General features: G+C 34.9%; 1 protein-coding gene across 1 annotated transcript in view; it reads right to left on the reverse strand.

Moving 5' to 3' along the window:
* PCDH15 (protocadherin related 15) overlaps positions 1 to 23,068 on the reverse strand; it is a 1,080,236-nt gene that overhangs the window by 283,178 nt on the left and 773,990 nt on the right. The window contains exons 16-17 of the mRNA XM_066242956.1: positions 19,660 to 19,739; positions 9,237 to 9,330 (exon numbers count right to left, since the gene is read on the reverse strand). Coding sequence (XP_066099053.1) covers positions 9,237 to 9,330; positions 19,660 to 19,739 — 174 coding nt within the window. The remainder of the gene's footprint in view (positions 1 to 9,236; positions 9,331 to 19,659; positions 19,740 to 23,068) is intronic.

Here is a 23,068-nt window from a genome sequence, read left to right on the forward strand (position 1 = left end):
GGCACCAGGACGGGGCTAATCCTGGGAAATACCTGACCCTGGCTGTCTTGAAGATTTACCAAGGGCACCAGATAGGACCACACTGACTAGGCCTGTGCTACATCAGAAAAAACTTGCAGAGAAGGTTTTTCTGTAGCTGACTCCTCCTCCTTCTGCTTATTGTCAAGTCAACGACTAAGGCCATAAACCAAGATAATGCTAATTCACCCTTGGCCCCTATATCTACCACTATCTCCCACATTTGAAGCTGACACCCTTGGTTGATCTCAGCCCACCTGCACCCAGGTGTTTTTAAAATACATTTTCCTTTTGGAACACATTAGCCTCGTGTTTTTGGTTCAGCCTGCAGTTGCTGCCTTTCGGGAGTATGTGCTACCTGGTTAAAAGGTAGATCCCTGGCCAGCTGAAACCCTTTGGTGCTACCATTTCCTAAGACTGCATAGTCAAATATACTACCTGGTTAAAAATTAAATCCCTTGCCTGCTGGAACCAGAGAATAGTAAATAGGTTAGTGACTTTTGCACAATCAAGGAATATATTCAAATGTGAATCAATCTGGAAATTGCTCTTTGTCATCAAAACCTGAATCCAGCACATTCCCTCCACCTGACTCTGTCACAATGTGAGGCAGATCGCTGAAGGCAGAGGCCAAAATTACAGAAAGAAAGGAGCATAAGCTGGAAATCTATTATGCTATGATATTAAATATTTAATGACATATAAGTACAAAGTTGAGAAAAAAACAGATGTACCTGCAAGGAAATTACCTAACTTTTGTTTTAAAAAATATAAACCAAATTTAATTTAGCCCTAATTTGTAAGTGACATGAGGTGAAAACCTAAAAAGCTCCCCATGAAGAGGGAATAAATTAAAGAGATTTTGCAGCAGTCGTAGGGTAAAGGCTCCTAGCCAGCCTGGAGATGAAGTCTTAATAAATGTCCCATCCTTTATGTTGGAATCACTAAAGTTCTATACTCTATGAGTAATGGTGCATGAGGTCTAGACCAGGTCTTAGATTAAAACCCAACATTTGAACTGATTCAATCAAAGTGATCTGCTCCTATTTTACAAGAAATAAAATAAATTTAATCCTCTTCTAAGCAACATAATTTTATCCCAAGCCTTTAGAATGTTTTCATATGCAATGTCCAGTAGTCATTTAAAAATTATCATACACAGAAAGGAATTCTTGGGTATTGATAATAGGTTTATTTATTATTATTATTATTATTATTATTTGTGTGCTGGCTATATCCATCAATTTATTCTGTGAAAATTTATATCGCTATTTAGAATGATTTGTACATACTGCAGTATAAATGAGTCCAGTAATATTTTATTTAAATATGTGTCAAAGATGATGAGAAGAGTGTTGTACATTCTATGTCTGAAAACAACCTAAATGACCACCATATAGATTGTGCTTTTACATGTAATAAAATAATATATAGTAGTAGGAATGAACAAATTATTCTTACAGGTAATCACATGGATAAATTTTATTACAAAATTAAATGCAAGAAGTACATACTTTCTTACAAAACAGTATATACTATATGAGTTGAGTACATAAATTTTAGTGTTTGGACAATCTCTCCATTATGACAGAGGTCAGGATAGAGTAACTTATTTGTAGAGATGGAGGAAAAAATGGCAAAATCATAAGCTAGGCTTCTGGGGTCTATTAATTTATGTTTCTTGTTCTGAGTTGTAATTATATAGCTGTGTTCCTTATTTGAAAATTCATTAAGATACACAATTATGGTTTGTGTAATATTCTGTATGTATCTTCATGAAATTATCTAATTTAAAATATGTATGCACACAGACATACACTTGTTTGAAGATGTACATAGATATGTGTAAATTCAAAGGTTATGTGATGGATAAAATACAGATAATTCTTTTTTTTCATATATATATATACATATATATATATATATGTTAAAATTTTTGCCAAGAAGTCTACATTGCTTTCAACAAAAAGCAGTTTAACAAATGTTGTTTCTGTAAACATTGTGTTGGAGTTAAAACCAGTAAAAGAGACGTGCTTTTAAAGTAACAGTAGCTCTCAATTTGCCTAAGCATGAACAAAACATTAAATTTGACAACCTGGAACCAAAATTTAAAAGTAGCCACTCTAGAGTTTACTTACTTCCCTTCAAACTGCTTGATCCTATCTATGCCAGTTCATCTGTAATCCTCTGTCAATTAACTTTATCAGTACACAGGGGGTCTTCAGGTTTCAATAGTGTCGACTTATGATGTTTTGAGTTTATAATGCTCACTCCCATAAAAACTTTAAAAAATTGAGATGTGAATGTTTCAGCTTACACCATTAGCATTGTACTTATGGATTATGTGGGCGAACTAGTTTGGTTGCGCAGCGGAAGAATACACAGTAACGTGGCCTATGAGGGAGGGAGTGGGGTCCCTCAGTAGGCTTACCTACAGAATTTTGGACTATTAAAAGTGCAAATGTTCTGTTTGTGTTAGGCTAGGATGTGCTTTGACTTACACCAAAATTCAGGTTACATCACTGTCATAGGAATGGAACTGTGTTGTTACCCAAGGAATCCCTGCATAGCCTATTCTTTAAAATTCCCTTTCTTCACATTATGGAGTGGAATATTTATGGACTATTTCGGTCCTCCATCAAAGACTTCCGCCTGTGACTGGGTAAAGAAGAGAATTGGATCACTAACTAGTCTGAGAAGTTAAATAACAAGTCTATGATATCTGTGCTAATAGGGGCTAATCTTTATAAACTATGTAGATGTATTTTTCCATGCTTAGTGTATTTTACATATATGTATATATATTATTCCTGTATTTGGCAGAAATGTAAAGTCATAAATATACAGAGAATAATATCCAGCTTATATATTTCTTGAAAAGTAACCCAAGACTACTTGCATTTGAATTACTTGGTTACTTATGAATAATGAGGACTTCTGAGATACACATTAGATTCTATCTTTTAAATCTATTGAAATAGTTATAGATTTAGTTAGTTGTAAAACACAGTAATGTAATTTTTTTGGATTAGTTCAGAAAGATGACAATAATAGGTTTTAACATGGATTAGTACCCTACAGAATGTTTATGTTTCTTATTAGGGAAAGATTCTCAGTTGGTGAAATTTACATACTAATTTTTAAAAATTATACTTCTGGAAGATTTATTTCAGAAAACACCAAAATATCAACCTCTTATTCCCAACCAAGAACTATAAGTCTGTGTTTTCCAAAAAGAATGAACAAGTGGCTCATTCTCTTTTAAAATAAGGTCTATGGTGATAGAAGGAGACTTGAGGAGGTGAACACATAATGCAATATACAGATGTATTATAGAATTGTGCACTTGAAACCTGCATAATTTTATTAACCAATGTTGCCCAAAAACTTCAATAAAAAGTTTAAAAATAATAAAATTATGTTTTTTTAAAATATAAAAGCATATATATCCAAATAAATCTATCACAGTTTCATTTTCCAAAAAAAAAAATACCTGGGAAAAATACACACACAAAAAAAAATTGGCTTCAGTAAAAATAGCTTTAGTTGCAATGAAAAGGAGATTATGTAAAGGTTCAGAAATAGTTCATCTACTTGTCATTCTGTCATAATGGGCTTGGCCTTCCCCTTTATAATGGGAGGAGACCTTAGAGGCTGACACTTGGGAGGGATCAGACAATTCTGGTAGTTTAAATCACAATAGTTGTTTGTAAAAGCCTAGCAACAGGATAGACTGCACAGTTAAGGCCTATAAATGAATTAGAACTTTAATTTACAAATCTTAACTCTTTATTACTAAGGGAATAAGGAGTCATTTCTTTCTTTCTTCTTTTTTTATTTTCTTTTCAGAGAATACCCAGAGGCAGATGGTCTCAGAGGGGCCAGGTCTTGGCTATTCCTGGGAGACACCTGACCTCATCTGTCTTGAAGATTTACCATGCACACCAAATAGGACCATGTTCATTGGGCCTGTGTTACATTAGAAGAATTTACCGAGGAGAGGGAGGCATTCCTGCCATCTGAAATCCCACCTCCTGCACATTGTAAAAATACTAATTGCACAGACTTTACCTCTTGAACACTATAAAAACAGCCAGTACCAGGAGAATGTTAGGGCAATTCATATGAACAGGAATCCCCTGTCTTCTCATTTTTCTGGCAATCTGAATTAAAGAACTCTTATATTACTCAGATTCATCTCTGTGATTGATTGGCAGCGATGAGCCATTTAAACCCTGGTTTGTTGTGATAACACTGTGCCTTTGCACAAGCCCTTTCTTGTTCACCTCTAGATTTCTTTTTATTTTAGACAAGTAAGTCTGCTTATTTGCAAGCTACTGTTTTTAGAATTCTTTGTTATTTATAGCCACATTCCTAAAGGCTAATGCTGCCATTGACTGTTAAAGAAGCTTAGAGTATATCACCCCAAAATATGCCACTTTGGCATATTGACTATTTTGAATCGAAGGCACTTGGAAAGCAGAAAATACAGAAAAAATATTGTGACTTTATTCTACTTCTTAAAAACAACATATAAAATTTCCATATGAAAGATCCTCTTTCTGTACCAGAAAGAGACATTCTTCTCAATAAGAGCAAGAAGTTGAGACCAAGAGAATTCTATACTAGAGACCTTGCTAAAATAATCTTAATAATCTTTTAACCTCTCTATATAGTTTAGTCATTTTTACACAATTGCTTCTTTGTTCAAACTACTACTATAATATAAAGGCAGGTAGGTTTCACCATTTCGTTGGCTTTTTATTTTTTATGGGGCCTATCATGTCATATAAAACACATTAAATAAATTTCTATACCTTTTTCTATTACTCTATCTTAGTTTAATTTTCAGACCCAGCCAGGAACCTAAGAGGGTTAAGAAAAATATTTTTCTCTCTGATTGTAAGTCAAATTATAATCATAAATATAATAAACTTTGCCCAGATTTTTCCAATAAAATGCCTTTTTAGCTCAGATTGGTTGGACTTAGTTTAGCTTAAAAGTTAATAATGTACAGAGACTTCTAAAGAGGAAGTGAAATGTAGTTTCTTTCAAAAAATGCATTTGGGAGTTCTTCTAGATACTATTGTTAAATATAAATTAGGTAATATATAACTAGTAAATAAATTTATAATACGTAAAATTTTCAATCAAAGTTCATTTCAGCGAAAATGTGAAAATACTGGAATAAAGAATAGTAGGAGCCAGAGGGAAAGAGGTCAGGGGGAAACTAGAAGAGAAGATGGGATCAGAGAAGGGAAAGAGATTAATGAAATTATATATATATAACACAGCATTATAGAGAACAGGACAGCAAATCCTGGAGGGAAGGGGGGAAGGCAATGGGGAGAGGGGTTATAGAGAGGGCAAGGGGAATAAGGGGGTGGGGGGGGACATATTCGGTGGTACACTTGAATCTATGTAAACACAAATTAAAATCATAAATAAAAAATAGCAGCTTTATTAAGGAATTTGCAACTTTATAAATTTGAAAGTAATTTCAAATAAATATAATTATTAAAATCTAGAAAATATTTTATTGTAGTCATAATAACTGAAGAAATCTAAATATTTATATAATGCATTAATGAGATATTTAATTTACATGTACAAATTTCTTTTCAAATATTATTGACACACTAAATTTAGAAAAATGAAAATAAATATAGGAATGTCAGATTAAATTTCCTCAATATTTTCTACAAAAATTAGCAGTGACCAAGAGAATATTAGCTCCTTTCTTCTTTAAACTCTTTTTAGAAGTGGTAGGAAGGAGTTTTCTTATGATCAAGTTTTCAAATTATATCTTTGCAATTCGTTTCACACATATTGCTAGTAATCATTTTGATTTAAAAATATTCATCCACCTGGGAACTGTGCTCATTAAACAACTTTTTTTTGAGAACCATGATTTTTAATAGTTCATTTCACTATAACTTTGCAAAGGAAACGATTAAATGTTTAGATTAAAAAAAGTGTTATAGCCCTGGCCGGTTGGCTCAGCGGTAGAGCGTCGGCCTAGCGTGCGGAGGACCCGGGTTCGATTCCCGGCCAGGGCACATAGGAGAAGCGCCCATTTGCTTCTCCATCCCTCCGCCGCGCCTTCCTCTCTGTCTCTCTCTTCCCCTCCCGCAGCCAAGGCTCCATTGGAGCAAAGATGGCCCGGGCGCTGGGGATGGCTCTGTGGCCTCTGCCCCAGGCGCTAGAGTGGCTCTGGTTGCAACATGGCGACACCCAGGAGGGTCGCAACATGGCGACGCCCAGGATGGGCAGAGCATCGCCCCCTGGTGGGCAGAGCGTCGCCCCCTGGTGGGCGTGCCGGGTGGATCCCGGTCGGGCGCATGCGGGAGTCTGTCTGACTGTCTCTCCCTGTTTCCAGCTTCAGAAAAATGCAAAAAAAAAAAAAAAAAGTGTTATAAAAATGTGAGAAAATTATTATTTTTTAGTCTTTCTTCTTTAGAAACCCCCTATATGTGCCCACATGTAAGTCCATCCATAAAATTATATAAATCATAAAATTTACAGATGAAGCTTTTATTTTAAATCTAAATGTTTCTTTATCAATACTCTCACTTCATTTTTGAAAATAAAACAAATCTACTTAAAATGTTTATAATATTAAAGCTGAATGAGACTTTAATGATTACAGGAATAACAAAATATTAGGTACTAAAAATGTTAAATAACCTAGTAAAAGAAAATTAAATATACAAGTAAATAACTGAAAAAATATGGTCTAGAAGGAACCAAACCACTAATTTTAACCCATAACTTATTTTTAGGTTTTAATGTGGACAAAAAACAAAATTAGTAGATTGAGACTATGTCAGATATTTTAATATACTATTAGTTTTTAATCCTTTCTCTTGTATAACAAATTTTATTTTTAAGTTCAGGCTTTAAAGGTCCCAGCAAATAGTACTAACATTAATTTCTGATTTATAATGTTACATATCTCAAAGTTATATATTATAATTTTTTTCTATTCTAATGGTTGACCTGAATGCTTCTCATTAATATTACTTTACTCTAATTATATCCCTTACTCTTTGCTGAATAATTCTTCCTCTTCTTTAGCATTTTGCCCTCGGTTACTTCCTAGACAAGTTACCCATTAAATTTTCATCATAAATCAAGTTCTTTAATTATTTTCTTCTTAAGACTCTCACTAACTTTGTTACATATATTTAACACAGGCACACTATATTAATCAAGGTATTGGATATATATAAATTAATCTTAGATTTCATTTTTTTCACTCAGCTAATATCTAAGTGTCTAATATTGATTCCATTATTTACTAAAACAGTTATGTATATCTTATTTTTTATATACAGCTGTTTAATGTTTGAAAAATGACAAATAACTTACAATAGTCAGATTGTGATTACTAAATTTAGGTATTTCTCTCAATTTTTTTTGAATTTAATTAAGGTGGCAAAACTATCCAGGTATAAATTTAATATATTTTTATCATGGCAAATCTTCTCAGCAATCCTCCTCAAATAACTGTGCTCCCCCTATAATTTATCATATATATCAAAGAAATCATTTCAAGTAAACTGGAGATACGTTACCACTTGAACTGGATGATTTTTGCCATACTGAATTTAAAATTATTTCTAGAAGAAGCACTTGATAAAATTAAAATCAAACCAAAACAAAACCAAAAACTCTTGTGGCATACAAAGAGTAAAAAAACTAGTCAAATGATATATTGCCAAAAATTAAAATGTTACAATGTTTAAAAATCAGAATAGTGGTGGTTGTGGTTGGGGTTATTTGAAGAATACGGAAAAAATTCAGAATGACTCACCAATTTATTTATTCTTAAAATTTTATTTATTTGTTTGTTTGTTTATTTATTTATTTTTTTATTTGTAAGAGGAGAGGAGGCAGAGACAGACTCCTGCTTGCACCCGCATGGAGATCCACCTGGCAAACCCACTAAGAATGATGCTTTGCCCATCTGGGGCCCTTGCTCCATTATAACTAAAAGCTTTCTCTAACACCTGAGACAGAGGCCATGGAGCCATCCTCAGCACCTGGGGCCATCTCACTCTAATTGAACCATAGCTGCAGATGAGGAGAAGAGAGAGATAAAAAGAAGCTAGAGGGGGAACGGTGGAGAAGCAGATGGGCACTTCTCCTGTGTGCCCTGACCGAAAATCAAACCTGGGACTTGCACACACCAGGCGGACATTCTACCACTGAACCAACCAGCCAGGGCCTGAAGACTAATGTTTAGGTGCAGAGGAAATAATATTTAACTTTTCTAAATTTATGGACCCTTTTAAACCACTTTATTTTATTTTATTATTTTTGTGTGTGTGTGTGTATTTTTCTGAAGCTGGAAACGGGGAGAGACAGTCAGACAGACTCCCGCATGCGCCGGACCGGGATCCACCCGACACGCCCACCAGGGGCGACGCTCTGCCCACCAGGGGGCGATGCTCTGCCCCTCCGGGGCGTCGATCTGCCGCGACCAGAGCCACTCTAGCGCCTGGGGCAGAGGCCAAGGAGCCATCCCCAGCGCCCGGGCCATCTTTGCTCCAATGGAGCCTTGGCTGCGGGAGGGGAAGAGAGAGACAGAGAGGAAGGGGGGGGGGTGGAGAAGCAAATGGGCGCTTCTCCTATGTGCCCTGGCTGGGAATCGAACCCGGGTCCCCCACGTGCCAGGCCGACGCTCTACCGCTGTTAAACCACTTTAATCATCTAAGATTAGTCAAGAGTGTTGCTTATAAATAACCTGTGGAATTAATCAAATCATTTTCCTAAGTGCTTCAAGATATTTATCCACAAATTCTCTTCTTCTAACTCCCTACCCCACAACAGTGACTTTAAAGGAAATAGGTTCCAACATAATGAAACTCCCAGAGCTCTGTGCTGATTCTGATGGAATCAAATCCTTCTTAGACTAGATTAAGTTTTATTTTCCACATAAATTGGATAAGAATGTAAAAAACAAGTATCTCTTCTGTCAAGTCAAAAGTTGTTTAATATCATAAAGATTAAGAGTAGGGTCCATCTATTATCGGAAGAGCCCATAGGAAAAAAGTATACTTTTCCAAATAAGTATACGTAATTCCTCCAGGTAAAAGAAAGATATTAATTCATGTGTTCATGATAGTGATAAATTCTTTAAGTCAAAAACTGAAAGATAATCTCAGTTATTTTAATACTCTTTTTTAAAAACTCTTTCCAGTGAGAGTACTCACCCCATCTGGCCTGCCATCAGACGCAGTGACGATTAGAATGTAGCGATCGGTGCTCTCCCTGTCCAGTGGTTTTGCTAAGGTTAGAATCCCAGTACTAGTGACAGAGAAAACAAATGAACAAATAAGACCAAAAGATATTTTATCACATGGATTCTTCCTGCTACCCTGCACTAGTTTTTATATGTTTTTCCCCTTTAGCAAACACATCTTGAGTATTTAAAGTGTATTATACAATTTTAGGATTCATATTGAAAATTGTAAAAAAAAAAAAAAAAAAAGAAGGCTTTTAAGGCTGTTGAGCTTCTTAGCAATAATGAAGAGTTACAAAACTGAATGAGATAATTGTTCATTCTTTATCTTAAAAAAAAAAAAAAACCATAAAAAGAAAACCCCAAATATACTTAATTCACTCCAGAAAGAAAGATATCTATCTTGTTTGTGATTATTTGAAAAGTAATAATTCCAATACAGTAGTTTAATAATCTTGTGGGTCAAAATTTCTTATAAATAATCTATGTCACCATTCCAAGTCATTGTTACATATGTGTCCATTATGAAAATGCAAACATATAAATTTCATCTTTGACAAATGCTAGTGATTAAAGTTTATTTTTTCTAATTTCAAATTAATTGAGTTTATTATAGAAAATCAGGATATATACAGTAGATTATTAAAACTTTTATTGTTATTATGGTTCTTTTTATAATATTTATTTTTATTTTATATTGATAGCCATATTTAATTATATTACTATTGTTTCCAAAAAAGGAATCACAATCCATATTTTTATTCTTTCTTAAGAAAACAATTATATAAGTAATTACTCTTTCATTTTATGATTTATAAAACAAATTCTTTTGTCAATACACTGGCAATTTTAAAATTATGCTATTCTTTTGAAAATTAGGCATTTCTTATTTTAACTAACTATGTATAATGAGAAATAAACAGCCTTCAGGAAAAATCTCATACTTGGAATATATTTAAAATTATTTCATAACTTTTTACTATTCAGAATAAATGCTTCTAATTATTTAAATCCATTTGCCAGTGTAATATGTTTTATAACAGTTTGGTTATTTATTATACTCTCTGAGAGAGGTTCTACATTTATTCTTAGATATTATAAATGTGACACTGTATCACTGTATGTGACAGTTTAACAAAGCCTAACAAGCATCTACTGTGGATTAGAGGTTACAGTAAAATAACAACAAAACATTAAAATATTTATCAAGAATAAAAAATGATTTTTTATTGATTAAAGGCTTTTATTTTAATGGAATTACTTTTACCATGATAGTGGAATTTAAGCAATTAACACTACATATGATGGTTGAATGCAGAAAGTCAATGCCAATGAATCAAAAATTAGAGTCTCTGTTACTCAGTTTTATTTTGTTGTTGATATGGACTTAATAAATGTTCTACATATATGGTACAGGTATAAAAAAATTGATTTTGCTTCTTATACATATTTAAATGTTTAGCAAAATAATTTAGAACCAATCCCTAGAGTAATTCATGACACTTAGGTTTGGATCAACTTCCCACAGAGCAGATGGTTCAGATAATCGCATTCTAAAATGACATTCAAAAAGAAAAGTAACACATATATTGCTTTTGAGACTTATTCACAATTAAACAAGAAATCTGAAAGCCTAGCCATAACACAATGAAAGACTTTATATTCTTTCCTGTACAGTTAGTTAGAAATCATTAGACTTTTATATATTATTTTCACATAGAGCCATATAATATATAAACAGCTAATTTTTTTATGGGCTGGTGATTATTAAGGAGATAGTCCTTTGCTTAAGATAATAAAAGCCTATGTCCCAGTATAGTAGAAAGTGAACAGGATATTTTGGACAGGATATTTTGGTAATCATTGTAGAAAGACTAGTTTATTGGTACACACAACATTCTTTCATGAAATTCCAGAAATAACTGGCAGAGAGCATTAGAATTAATATTATAGAGCAGAATACACTGGGCTACACTTATGAATGCAATAAACTTGTAAATACATATATTAAAAATATGTAAGAACCACTCCTGATAATACATTAATAATAGTGCCACTTAGCCAGACCAAGTGGTGGCATAGTGGATAGAGCATTAGCCTGGAATGCTAAGGACCCAAGTTTGGAACCCTAAGGTTGCCAGCTTGTGAAATCATAGATTTGACCCCATGATTGTTGGCTTGAGCCCAAGGTCACTAGCTTGAGCAAAGGGTCACTCGCTCTGCTGGAGCCCCCAGGTCTAGGTACATATGAGAAAGCAGTAAATGAACAAGAAATTGCAACAAAGAATTGATGCTTCTCATATCACCCTTCCTATCTGTCTGTCCCTGCCTGTCCTTCTTTCTCTCCCTAAAAAAAAAAAAAAAAAAAAATAGTGCCACTTAAATTTAACAGGATTAAAAATGTATTGCAGAAGAATGTCAGTAAAAATGGTTAAGTAGGTTAAATCTCTGCAAAAATATTGAAAAATAAAGCAGAAAGGCTCAGAACCAACTTTGAAAGAACTCCATAGAACAGTCAAAAGTTGACAGTAACCAAATAAAGGCAAAATAAAAAAAAAAGGCAATTTTAAAATGGCAGAAAAGTTTGTGACATTTTAACTCATCCTGTCGCACCATCCCTGTCTTGGTATGGTCTTGAAGCTGGCAGTCGGCATTCGCACCGTGACACTCTGGTGCTGTTTCTGGAGGGGCCAGAACTATCTTTATTCCTCCCAAATTGTGTTGGTCTATTCCAACTAATCTGAAGGCTGTCAGAAGATATAATACTTGGGCTTGTCTTTATTTTGCCTAAATAAGTACTCTCTCAAGGTAGAAATGTCATGGGTATTTCTGGAAAACATTGTAAGAAAAGTAGAAACCTGAAGCCACCTGAGGCAAAAGATCAATTATAGTTAAGGCATACATTAGAGCTCTGAAAGCCTGCAGAGGGAAACTGGGTAGAAAGTTTATTGAGAAATTAAGACATTCAAAGTGTATATGGTACCATGGAATAGATGAAATCAACAGTCCAGAAATAAACTCATACATCTGTGACCAATTGATTTGAACAAAGATGCCAAGATCATTCAATAGGGAAAGAATTGTCTCTTCAACAAATGGTCCTGGAACAATTGCAAATTGTAAAACTATGAAATTGGACTATCTTATACCATATGTGAAGATTAAGTAAAAAATGAACAACAATTTATATATAAATATTCAAACCATAAAACCCTTAGACAAAAACATAGGAGAAAATCTTAATGATTCTAGATTTGACAATGGATGTTTAAATATGACATCAAAAGTATGAGCAGCCAAAGAAAAAATAGACATATTGGACTTCATAAAAATAAAAATTTTGTAAATTAAAACACATTATCAATAAAGTGAAAAAACTACAAAATAGGAGAACACATATCTAATTAAGAATTTGGTTCCCAAAATACACAAGGAATTCTCACAACTCAACAACAAAAAGACAAACACTCCAACTAAAAAATAGGCAATGGACTTGAATAAATATTTCTCCAAAAACATATACAAATGGCAAACAAGCATATGAAAGATGTTTAACATCATTAGTCATCAAAAAAACACAAATCAGAACTAAAATGAAATACCACTTTACACCCACTAGGGCAGCCATTATTAACAAAACCATACAAAAAAAATGGGAAAATAATGTGGAGAAATTCATAACCTTGCACATTGCTGGTGGGAATGAAAAATGGTTCAATCACTGTGGAAACAGTTTGGCAGTTCCTAAAAGGTAGACATAGAATGAAAATATGAGTATGCAATTCCAATTCTAGGTATGTAGTCAAAGGAATTGAAAATAGATGCTTTGATACTCGCATATAACTATGTACATAGTAGCAGTATTCACAATTGCTGAAACCCAGAAATAGAGTTCAAATGTCCATTAACTTATGAATGGTTAAATAAATTATTGTATATGTATACAATGGAATATTATGTAGCTATCAAGAGGAATGAAATACTGATACATGCTTCAACATGGGTTAATAGCAAAACATAACGCTTATTGAAAAAAAAAAGACACAAAAGTTAACATACTGTGTCATTTTATTATATGAAATATTCAGAATAGATAAATCTAGAGAGACAAAACACAGACTGTTGGTTGCCAAGGGCTAGGGAAAGGGTTGGTAGGGAGCAATTGCTTCAGAGGCTTGGGGTGTTCTTTTGGTAATGATGAAAATTTTAAATGTAGATGAATTGGTAATTGAACACATTGTGATTCTGCTAAATGCCATTGAGTTCTTAACTTTAAAATGCTTAATTTATGCTATCTAAATTTCAACTCAATTACATTAATTATATTAAACAGAATTACAGTAGATACTATTCTTAAAATGTACTGTGCTTGACAAAATTAAGCTCTCTCAGACCATGAGTTAGATTGCCTAACCATAAGATATAGTGTTCAAAAGTTGTTTAGACAATGCAAATAAAAAGTACTAGAGGATATTTACTTCCAAATAAACTAGCACTTAAAACCTGCTTCTATAAGTAACCATTTTCCCAAATGGTTTTGTTTATTAGGATATATTATAGCCACAGCATTTTGGACTAACAAAGATTAACTCACAGGATTCATGCTTTGTATTCTATGCTTCCTTTAACTTTTTAATACATTCTACTAGTTGCAGATTAACATCATTTACACTTACAAGTGTTGGAGGGTTGTGACATATTTATCACATTGCTTTTCAGCATCATGTTTCAGCCCTTACAATAATAATTATAGAGGTTAGAGTATACTTTAAAATGTGTGATTGCTTCAAGTTTAATATGACATTTCACATCAAATAGTAATTACTGTTTCACAAACACCAACTCATAGAAGCATTTAGATATTGGTTGCAGTTTAAAGAATAGATGGTTGTGTCATAAACTAAGGTGGCAGAGTGTAGGGTGCAAAAAGTATATTAATTTGTGTATAGATTTTGAAAGTAGATCCTCTTCAATTAATGGTTCTGGGAAAATTGGAAAGCTACATGCAAAAGAATAAATTTGACTACAGTTTGTCCCCCTGCACAGAAATTAACTCAAATGTATTACCAACCTAACTGATCTGAAATAATAAATTACATAGAAGAAAACAAAGGTACTAAACTTATGGACCTTGGCCAGAGAACAATTTATGGATCTGACCCAGTGGTGGGACTTAAATAATTTAACAACTGGGTCTCTAACGTAATGATCATTTTAAGTGTAAAAAAACCCCGATATACCTAAAGGTAGTTTATTATTTCACACACTAAATACTTAAATAAGAACAATAAAAGAGGTACACAAAACTAAATTAAAGTATTAATGAATAAATATTAAATAATACCTGACAAAAGACAATAAAATTGTTATTTAAGATATTTCCATATTGCTTCATGATTGGCGACCTCACTTGCATTTTTTTTTCACCTATGGGTGGAATGAACATTACTATTGGTGCCTAGAATATGCTGTTGCACAAATGAATGCTAAAAAAGAATAAGGAATGTAAATTTGTGATTTCTACTTTGGGAGGCTGCCCAGGCACCACCTTAGAGATAACCCTGATTAAAAGTGCCATTTTAACACTGGTTCATCAAACTCAACAAAAAATTAGATATCAGTTTTGCCAAACTGGTACTAAACAGATGAATCCCACCACTGATTTGACCCCAAAGCCAAAACAACTAAAGGCAAAAATAAAATGAATGGGACTATGTCAAACTAAAAAGCTTGTGCACAGCAAAAGAAACTGACAAAAAAACCAGAAAGGCAGCAAAACAAGTGGAGATGATATATGTAAACAACAGCTCTGATAAGGGCTTAATACTCAAAATATATAAAGAACTCACAAGGCTCATCAACAAATAAGCAAACGATCCAACTTAAAAATGGGGAGAGAACATGAACAGACTTTTCTTCAGAGAAGACATATAAGTGGCCAACAGATACATAAAAAAGTGGTCATCTTCACTAGCTATCAGAGAAATGCAAATCAAAACTACAATGAGATACAACCTCACACCTGTTAGATTGACTGTTCTTAACATGACAGGTAACACCAAGTGTTAGAAAAGCTTTGTAGAAAAGGATCACTCACTCACTGCTGGTGAGAATGTAGAAGGGTATAGCCATTATGTAAGAAAGTATGGTGGTTCCACAAAAAACTAAGAATAGAACTACCGTATAACCCAGCAATCCCTCAACTGGGTATCTATGCAAAAAAACTCAAAAACATTGGTACATAAAGCATATGCACTCCCATGCTCATTGCAGGATTATTCACAGTGACCAAGACATGGAAACAACCAAGGTGTCCTTTGATGGAGGATTGAGAAAAGAAGTTGTGGTACATCTATACAATGGAATACTAATTAGCATTAAGAAATGATGACATATTACCATTTACAACAACATGGATGGACCAGGAATTTTATACTGAGTGAAATAAGTAAATCAGAAAAAGCTAAGAACTATATGATTTCATACATAGGTGGGATATAAAACTGAGACTAATGGACAAAGATACAAGTGAAGTGGTTATTGAGGGAGGGGTTTGTGGAAGAGGGGAATAAAGAGGAACAAATATATGGCGATTAAGAATGATTTGACTTGGATGATGGATACACAACACAATCAACAGTTTAAATGCTATAGAGATTTTTACCTGAAACCTATGTACTCTTATTGATCAATGTCACCCTATTAAATTTTATTTTCTAAATAAAAAGAAAATAGAAATGATAGAAAAAAGTGTATATCATCTTCTGTATATGTTAGTCACCAATGTAATCATAAAGTTCAAACTGTGATAAAAAATGTTAAATTTGGTGTCAAAATGAATATAGCCACATAGAAAAAAACTTTCGTGACTTCAGCTAGGTTTTAGAAGCAGAGATGAGAGAAGTAGAAGAGAAATGGTTGCTAGGGTAGCACAACAAATGAAAACTTTATTTTGTAAAATTAGTGGCTCATCATATTTCACAAGCAACAGCTGGAAAATCCTTCAGCATTAAAGAAAAAATACCGGGATGTAAATTTCTTACAGAGAGAATAAGAAAGACCTGGGCTTCCTGCTTACCAGGGAAGGTAAAATCTTCACTGTTCTCTTTCTCTCATTTTTAACAGTTTTATTTACATATAACTCACATATCATGACATGATTTGCACTCATTTAGATGTGCAATTCAATACATTTTAACATATTTGCAGTTGTTCAACCATGACCACAATCAATTTTAGAATATTGTCATCACTGTATCCATTATTAGTCTCTCTCCTTTCTGCCCCATCTCAGCCTCAGGCAAATACTAGTCTACATTTTTGTCTCTATAGTGCCTATAATGCCTATTCTGGACATTAATACAAATTGAATCATATCATATGTGGTTTTGTGAATGACTTCTTTTACTTAGTGTAATGTCCTTAAATTTCTTCCATGTTGTATCATGTTTTAGTGTTTCATTCTCTTTTATTGATGGATAATATTCCATTGTGTGGATATACATTTTGTTAATCTAGTCATCTGTAAACAGCCATTTGGGTTATTTATATATTTTGCTATTGTAAATAATTCTGTTATAAATATTTTTTGTGCAGCTTTTTATATGAATGTATGCTTGCATTTTTCTTGAGTAGATATGAGTGAAATGGCTGGGTTATGTGATAACTACATGTTTACCATTTAGAAGTAATAAAATATTGTTTTCCAGAGTTAACAATTTATTTTTGAATTTTCTTATTTTATTCTATTTTAATGTATTACTTTTAGAGAGGGAGAGAGAAAGAGAGGGTAAGAAAGAAAGAGAAAGACATTGATTTTTCTTTCAACTATTAATGCATTCATTGGTTGATTCTTATACATGTCCTGACCAGGGATTGAACCAACAACCCTAGCATATAAGGATAGCACTCTAACTGAGCTACTTGGCCAGGGCAGAGTACACTATTTTTATTTCACCAGAAATATATGAATATTCTGATATTTTTACATTCTCATTCACACTTGTTATTTTCTTTCCTTTTCATTATAGCTATTTTAAGTGGATGTAATATGGTACTTCATGATTATAATTGCATTAATTCATTATGAGCATATTTGTTTTTGTTTATTGGTCACTCATATAACTTCTTTCGAAAAATTTTATTCAAATTATTATTTATTTTTATTTTTGATGAATTCTGTTTATTTTTGAGTTTTAATAGTTTTTATATATTGTTAATATATGTCCCTTATCATATACATTATCTGAAAATACTTTTTTTCAATCTGTCTGTTGTCTTACTTTCTTGATGGTGTACCTTATTTATTTATTTTTTTTTGTATTTTTTCTGAAGTTGGAAACGGAGAGGCAGTCAGACAGACTACCGCATGCGCCCAACTGGGATCCATCCAGCATGCCCACCAGGGGGCGATGCTCTTCCCATCTGGGATGTTGCTCTGTTGCATCCAGGGCCATTCTAGCACCTGAGGCAGAGGCCAAAGAGCCATCCTCAGCGCCCGGGCCAACTTTGTTCCAATGGAGCCTCGGCTGCAGGAGGGGAAGAGAGAGACAGAGAGGAAGGAGAGGGGGAGGGGTAGAGAAGCAGATAGGTGCTTCTCCTGTGTGCCCTGGCCAGGAATCAAACCCAGGACTCCTACACGCCAGGCTGACGCTCTACCACTGAGCCAACCGGCCAGGGCCTTGATGGTGTACTTTATTATTATTATTTTATTTTTTAGATTTCATTTATTTTAGAGAGGAGAGAGAGAGAGAAGGGAGGGAGGAACAGGAAACATCAACTCCCATATTTTCCTTGACCAGGCAGGCCCAGAGTTTTGAACCGGAAACCTCAGTATCACAGGTCAATGCTTTATCCACTGTGCCACCACAGGTCAGGTCTTGATGGTATATGTACTTTAAAGCACTTTTTATTTTCAAATTGTGATGAACTCTAACTTACCAGTTTTCTCATTAATCATTTGTGCTTTTTGTGGCATATCTAAGAAAGCATTGCTTAATCTAAACTGTAAAGTTTTACTTCTGTATTTTCTTATAAAAGTTATATGATTTTATCTCATATGTTCAGGTCTATCAATTTTGAGTTAATTTTTGTAAATAGTATGAGGTACAGATGCAACCTAATTCTTTTGCATGTTGTTTCAGCTTCATTTGCTGAAGAGATTATTCTTTCTTGATTGGATTGTCTTGGCCCTTTGTTTTTGGAAATCAATTGGCCATAAATGTTAGGAGTTATTTCTGGACCCTTAAGTTTATCCTAGTAATCTATACATCTATTCTTATAATAGTATTACACAGGCTTGATTATTGTTAAACTGTCCCTTTAAAATTTTTTTCTTTATTATGATGAGTGTAAATTTTAGTTAATTTATGATTTGTATGTACCTATGGGGGAAAATTGAAAACATTTAACTCTTTCCATTTTTAAATGGAAGTTTATTCAACTGTGAAATCTAAAAGTCTTGTATGTTCAGTGCCCAGGCATATTAATTTATGGTTGTAACATCCTGTTCAATGTGAAATTGTAGCTGTTCCTCACAAAAACCAGTGACCACGCATGGTTCCCTTGATTTGACATTATGTACCATGTTTCTGAGACTAAAGCAATGTCTAGATCATTTGCTAATTTTTTTATTTTCTAATCATAGACTAATTTTAGATTTTCATTCTTTCAGGAAATAACACCACTCACATCCACACAGAAAACTTCAGACAGGTAGCAAATACAGTTCTTGATTGTCCAGTCAGTCACATGTGACATCAGAACAGCTACTTTGCAGCTATGGAAGGAAGCAAATAATATCTTTGCAAACCTCAATTATTTCCTAATGCCTATTACTAGTCTTCTCCATAGTTACGATTAACATTATCTTTGATAAGCTCAGAGAGGTGAGTTCAATGACACTTATATAGCCCCCAAAGCAACTTAACATGAATATACCATATGTTTGCATTAATGTTTTTAAAATATACTGACATTATTCTAAAGTTGATTGATGGATTTTAAATGTGTTTGAATTATACTTTGTCTTACAAAATTTCCTTTGAATGAACAATTCAGTGCCAAGTTATTCTTTGTAGAAATGTCCTTGTTATTATGTGAAGCTGACAACTTTAAAGGAATCTAATTAATCCTAGGTTATGCCTGTAAATGAAATGTTTCTACCTCAATGAATTTTACCTAGTAAAAATCTTTATAATAAATAAATAGTCTCCTGGGTAAAATCTCTGGATTCAGAATTACTCTCCCAACTTTGCATTAACAAGCATAGAAGAAAATGTAAAACTATAAACAGCTGAAAGCCTCTGATTAGAAGACTGTTTTCATACTACCAGTACATTGTTTAACATTTTAAAAAGAAAAACAAATAAATTCAGAAATCATTTTTAACTTACGTTTCTGAAAGATTGAAAACTCGCTGAGGATCTCCCTTCTCAATAGCATATGTAATCGGGTCTCCCTCTCGATCGGTTGCCTTCAGAGAGAAAATATTATTCAATTAACATGTAATTGGTATGTTTCATGCATTGTCAGTTTCATGCTGGTCTGAATTGCCCACTATGCCAGTGGTCGAGGCCAGGCAGGTTCACATTGGATTTGGTCTGACCACAGAAGAAGCACAGAGTTGAAAGGCATTGGGCCATTCTTGTTTATTGGACATTTTCAAAAGCAGTGAGCAAGCAGTAAAACCACCCCTGAGGGAAAGGACCTATAGCCTTATATAGGCTACACACACATGTGGTTTTATGCCACGTGCTCATGTACCAATAATACAAAGCGCTTGCAGCCGAAAAACAAGTGAGCAAGCTTAACCATAGCTGTTTTCCCTACACTCTATATCCCTTTAGGGTTGCTTGCTTTATAATCACCATGACAGGATCTTCCACAACGGTCCCTGTGTGAGGAGTGAAGTATATTACATACACATTTCACAGAAACAGTAGAGACTACAGCAATAGACTACTAAGGCACAAGCTATACTGCTTCACAATAATGTCCCCCGCGCACTCAAGTGATAATACACTTCTACCTTAGATGGCCAGGTTACAGTTGCCCAGGGAGTTAAGTAGAAGCCCACCTCTAGCCCCTTATGCCATGGTGCCATCAAGGTCACCCATTGTAGGTGGAAGACCTGTACAGTCTGGGGCCATGATCGTTGAAGTCATTGGCCTTTAGAGAGGGCCGTTGGGGCAGGCAGGAGCCCATAGGCCTGCCACCCAAAGCCCAGCTTGAGTCAGGTGTCCTTCTTGCATCTCTGCAACTAGATAGAAGCAGTTGTGCAGTGCAGAAGGGCCTCCACAGGAACCATCCCCCAATTGGAGACTCTCATTACTGTCTATAAGAGGCATATCTATCCAGCAAGGGAGCCAGACCCCCTCTCTTGTCATAATTCCTGTTTCAAGAGTCCATTTTACCACTCAGTAATTAGTCCTCAATAAGAGCCCAGCTGTCTGTGCAAATCATCCAAGGTAAAGGTTCATTACAGGCAACTAGCCAAAGAGCTCTTTTATGTGGACCTCAGAGCCTTTCCATAAGTGCTCTGTTAGTTGCCACATGACCCGTCCAAACCCCTCAGAAGTCACATAAATGTCAAGCTCACAGGGCCTGGTAGATTCAAACATGTCCAAGGCCTGAGTCACCTAGACAGTTCTAAGGGCAATGCCTGCTACACATTAGAAGGGGACTAGTGGATTGTCAATTCCATAGGGACCAATGGTCCCTGCCCATTGTCATTAGACAGGTTCCTCAGCCCTCTCCCTATTCAAACTGGAACAATGGGGTTTGGGAATCCTCCTGCCCCTCTGCTGCCTCCAATATATAATCTTGCATCTGTGAGGCAGGGACATCAACAGTTTTCTTGTTAGCTGCCTCCAACGTGTAATTTTGCCACCATGTAACGTGAACGCCAACTTCTATTCCAGCCTAAGCTGCCACCAAAACTCTAAAAGGATTTTATTAGACCTGCCACCTAATTTCTCTTATCTTCCCTGGCCATAATCAAAGCTACCCATATTTGTGTTCAGGTAACCTTTACAGGCCCATTTCTCCAGTTTGTTGGGGCAGTGGGGAACTTGGGCAGTAACACACACATCCTTACAGTACTTACTGCACTGCTTCTGCCTCTCCCAAATCTGTTATGTCTGTGTAACAGCACTGATGGGCTGCCCAATATAGGGGCCCAACATATACACCAGTGACCTAAAAAGTGTGGATATCTTGCTCCTGAGAATAAGGCTTCTCGTCCTTGCAATAAAACTTCCTCATTTAGCCTATGGGACCACAGGTGGTAAACAGCATTTCTCATACCCAGTACCCAGAAGATCTGCTGAAACTCAGTATATGATTGCCATTGCCTCTTTACCCCTGGTAAGGTTTGGCACTCTGCCAGACATGCACAACCTTTGACAGAGAGCTTTAGGTACTTCCAGAACTGTAAAAAAACACCCTGCTCACAGCCCCCGACAGGGTAGCCACGGGGAACCACATGCTTAAGAACAGTCACTCCTCGATCCCGCTCTTCAAGGATGCTGCCATCTCCATACCCTGAACTGAATCCTGCCCAATACAGCAGGTATAATGACAGTGAACATTGGATTCAGGCAGACCAAAGAGGAAACATGGAGCTGAAAGGCATTGGGCCATTCCCGTACATTGTATTCTCTCAATGACAGGCAAGTGATCAGGAAAACCACCCCCAAAGGAAAGTACTTGCATCCTTATATAGGCTACACACACACACACACACACACACGGCTTTCTGCCATGTACTCACACATAATCATGCAAAGTACTTGTAGCCGGAAAACAAGAGAGCAAGCCCATATTCAGTACAGTGTAATATTGAACCTTGAAACTAACAGCACGGAATATCTATGACACTCTTATGGCCTAAAGATTAAAAATGAGCTAACGGCAAGATGTAAAATAAATAATTTCATATCTGATCCCAGATCCTAATCTCTTTCCTGCATTCCTCCCCTTATTAAGAAAACAAAAATCAGCTGATTTCAGTCTTCATTATCTCAGGAAGTATCAGCAACTACATCTTCCTACCTGCTCAGACTTAATACCTTGACCTTAACTTACTGTTCTAACTCCCCAGTGTAACCCATCAGATACAGCAGTATCTGGCTGTATCTGAACTCCTTCCTTAAAACCACCTTCCTCATGCATTAAGGCTATAGACATCTTACCAGTAGTGCTGCCTTCTCCCTTGCACCCTCATTGCAGTCAATTTCCAATTAAGCTGTCAAAATGACAAAAATCTTATTCCAAGCCAAGATTTTATTTCTTTCGGGTAAACATACGTACACACACAATTGAGTAAAGTAAAATAATAAGATACAATGAAACAGCAAACTCCCTACAGTAATATCTTCAAAACGTTCCATTTAAATCTTGATTTAAAAATTTTAATTTCATTAAACTAATTTCAATAAAAATTTTAGAGTAGAAAGTAAAAAAATAATTTTTTAAAAGCACACAAAATGAGTTTGATAGTAGAAGCTTGATATTATCCTTGTTGTTTATTTGTCAGAAAGGCATTAGCAAAAAATAAGAGATAAAATGAAACTGCAAATAATAATAATTAACTTTTTGAAGGACAGAATTATGCTATACCTGGAGACTGTATTTTATCATTAAAACACTCACATTAGGCTGACCTCTGGTGACGCAGTTGATAAAGCATCGACCTGGAATGCTGAGGTCACCTATTCGAATCCCTGGGTTTGCCTGGTTTAAGGCACATATGGGAGGTGATGCTTCCTGCTCCCTCCTATATATCTTTCCCTCTTTCACTCT

Source organism: Saccopteryx bilineata, chromosome 9, assembly GCF_036850765.1.
Source record: "Saccopteryx bilineata isolate mSacBil1 chromosome 9, mSacBil1_pri_phased_curated, whole genome shotgun sequence".
Lineage (NCBI taxonomy): Eukaryota > Metazoa > Chordata > Mammalia > Chiroptera > Emballonuridae > Saccopteryx > Saccopteryx bilineata.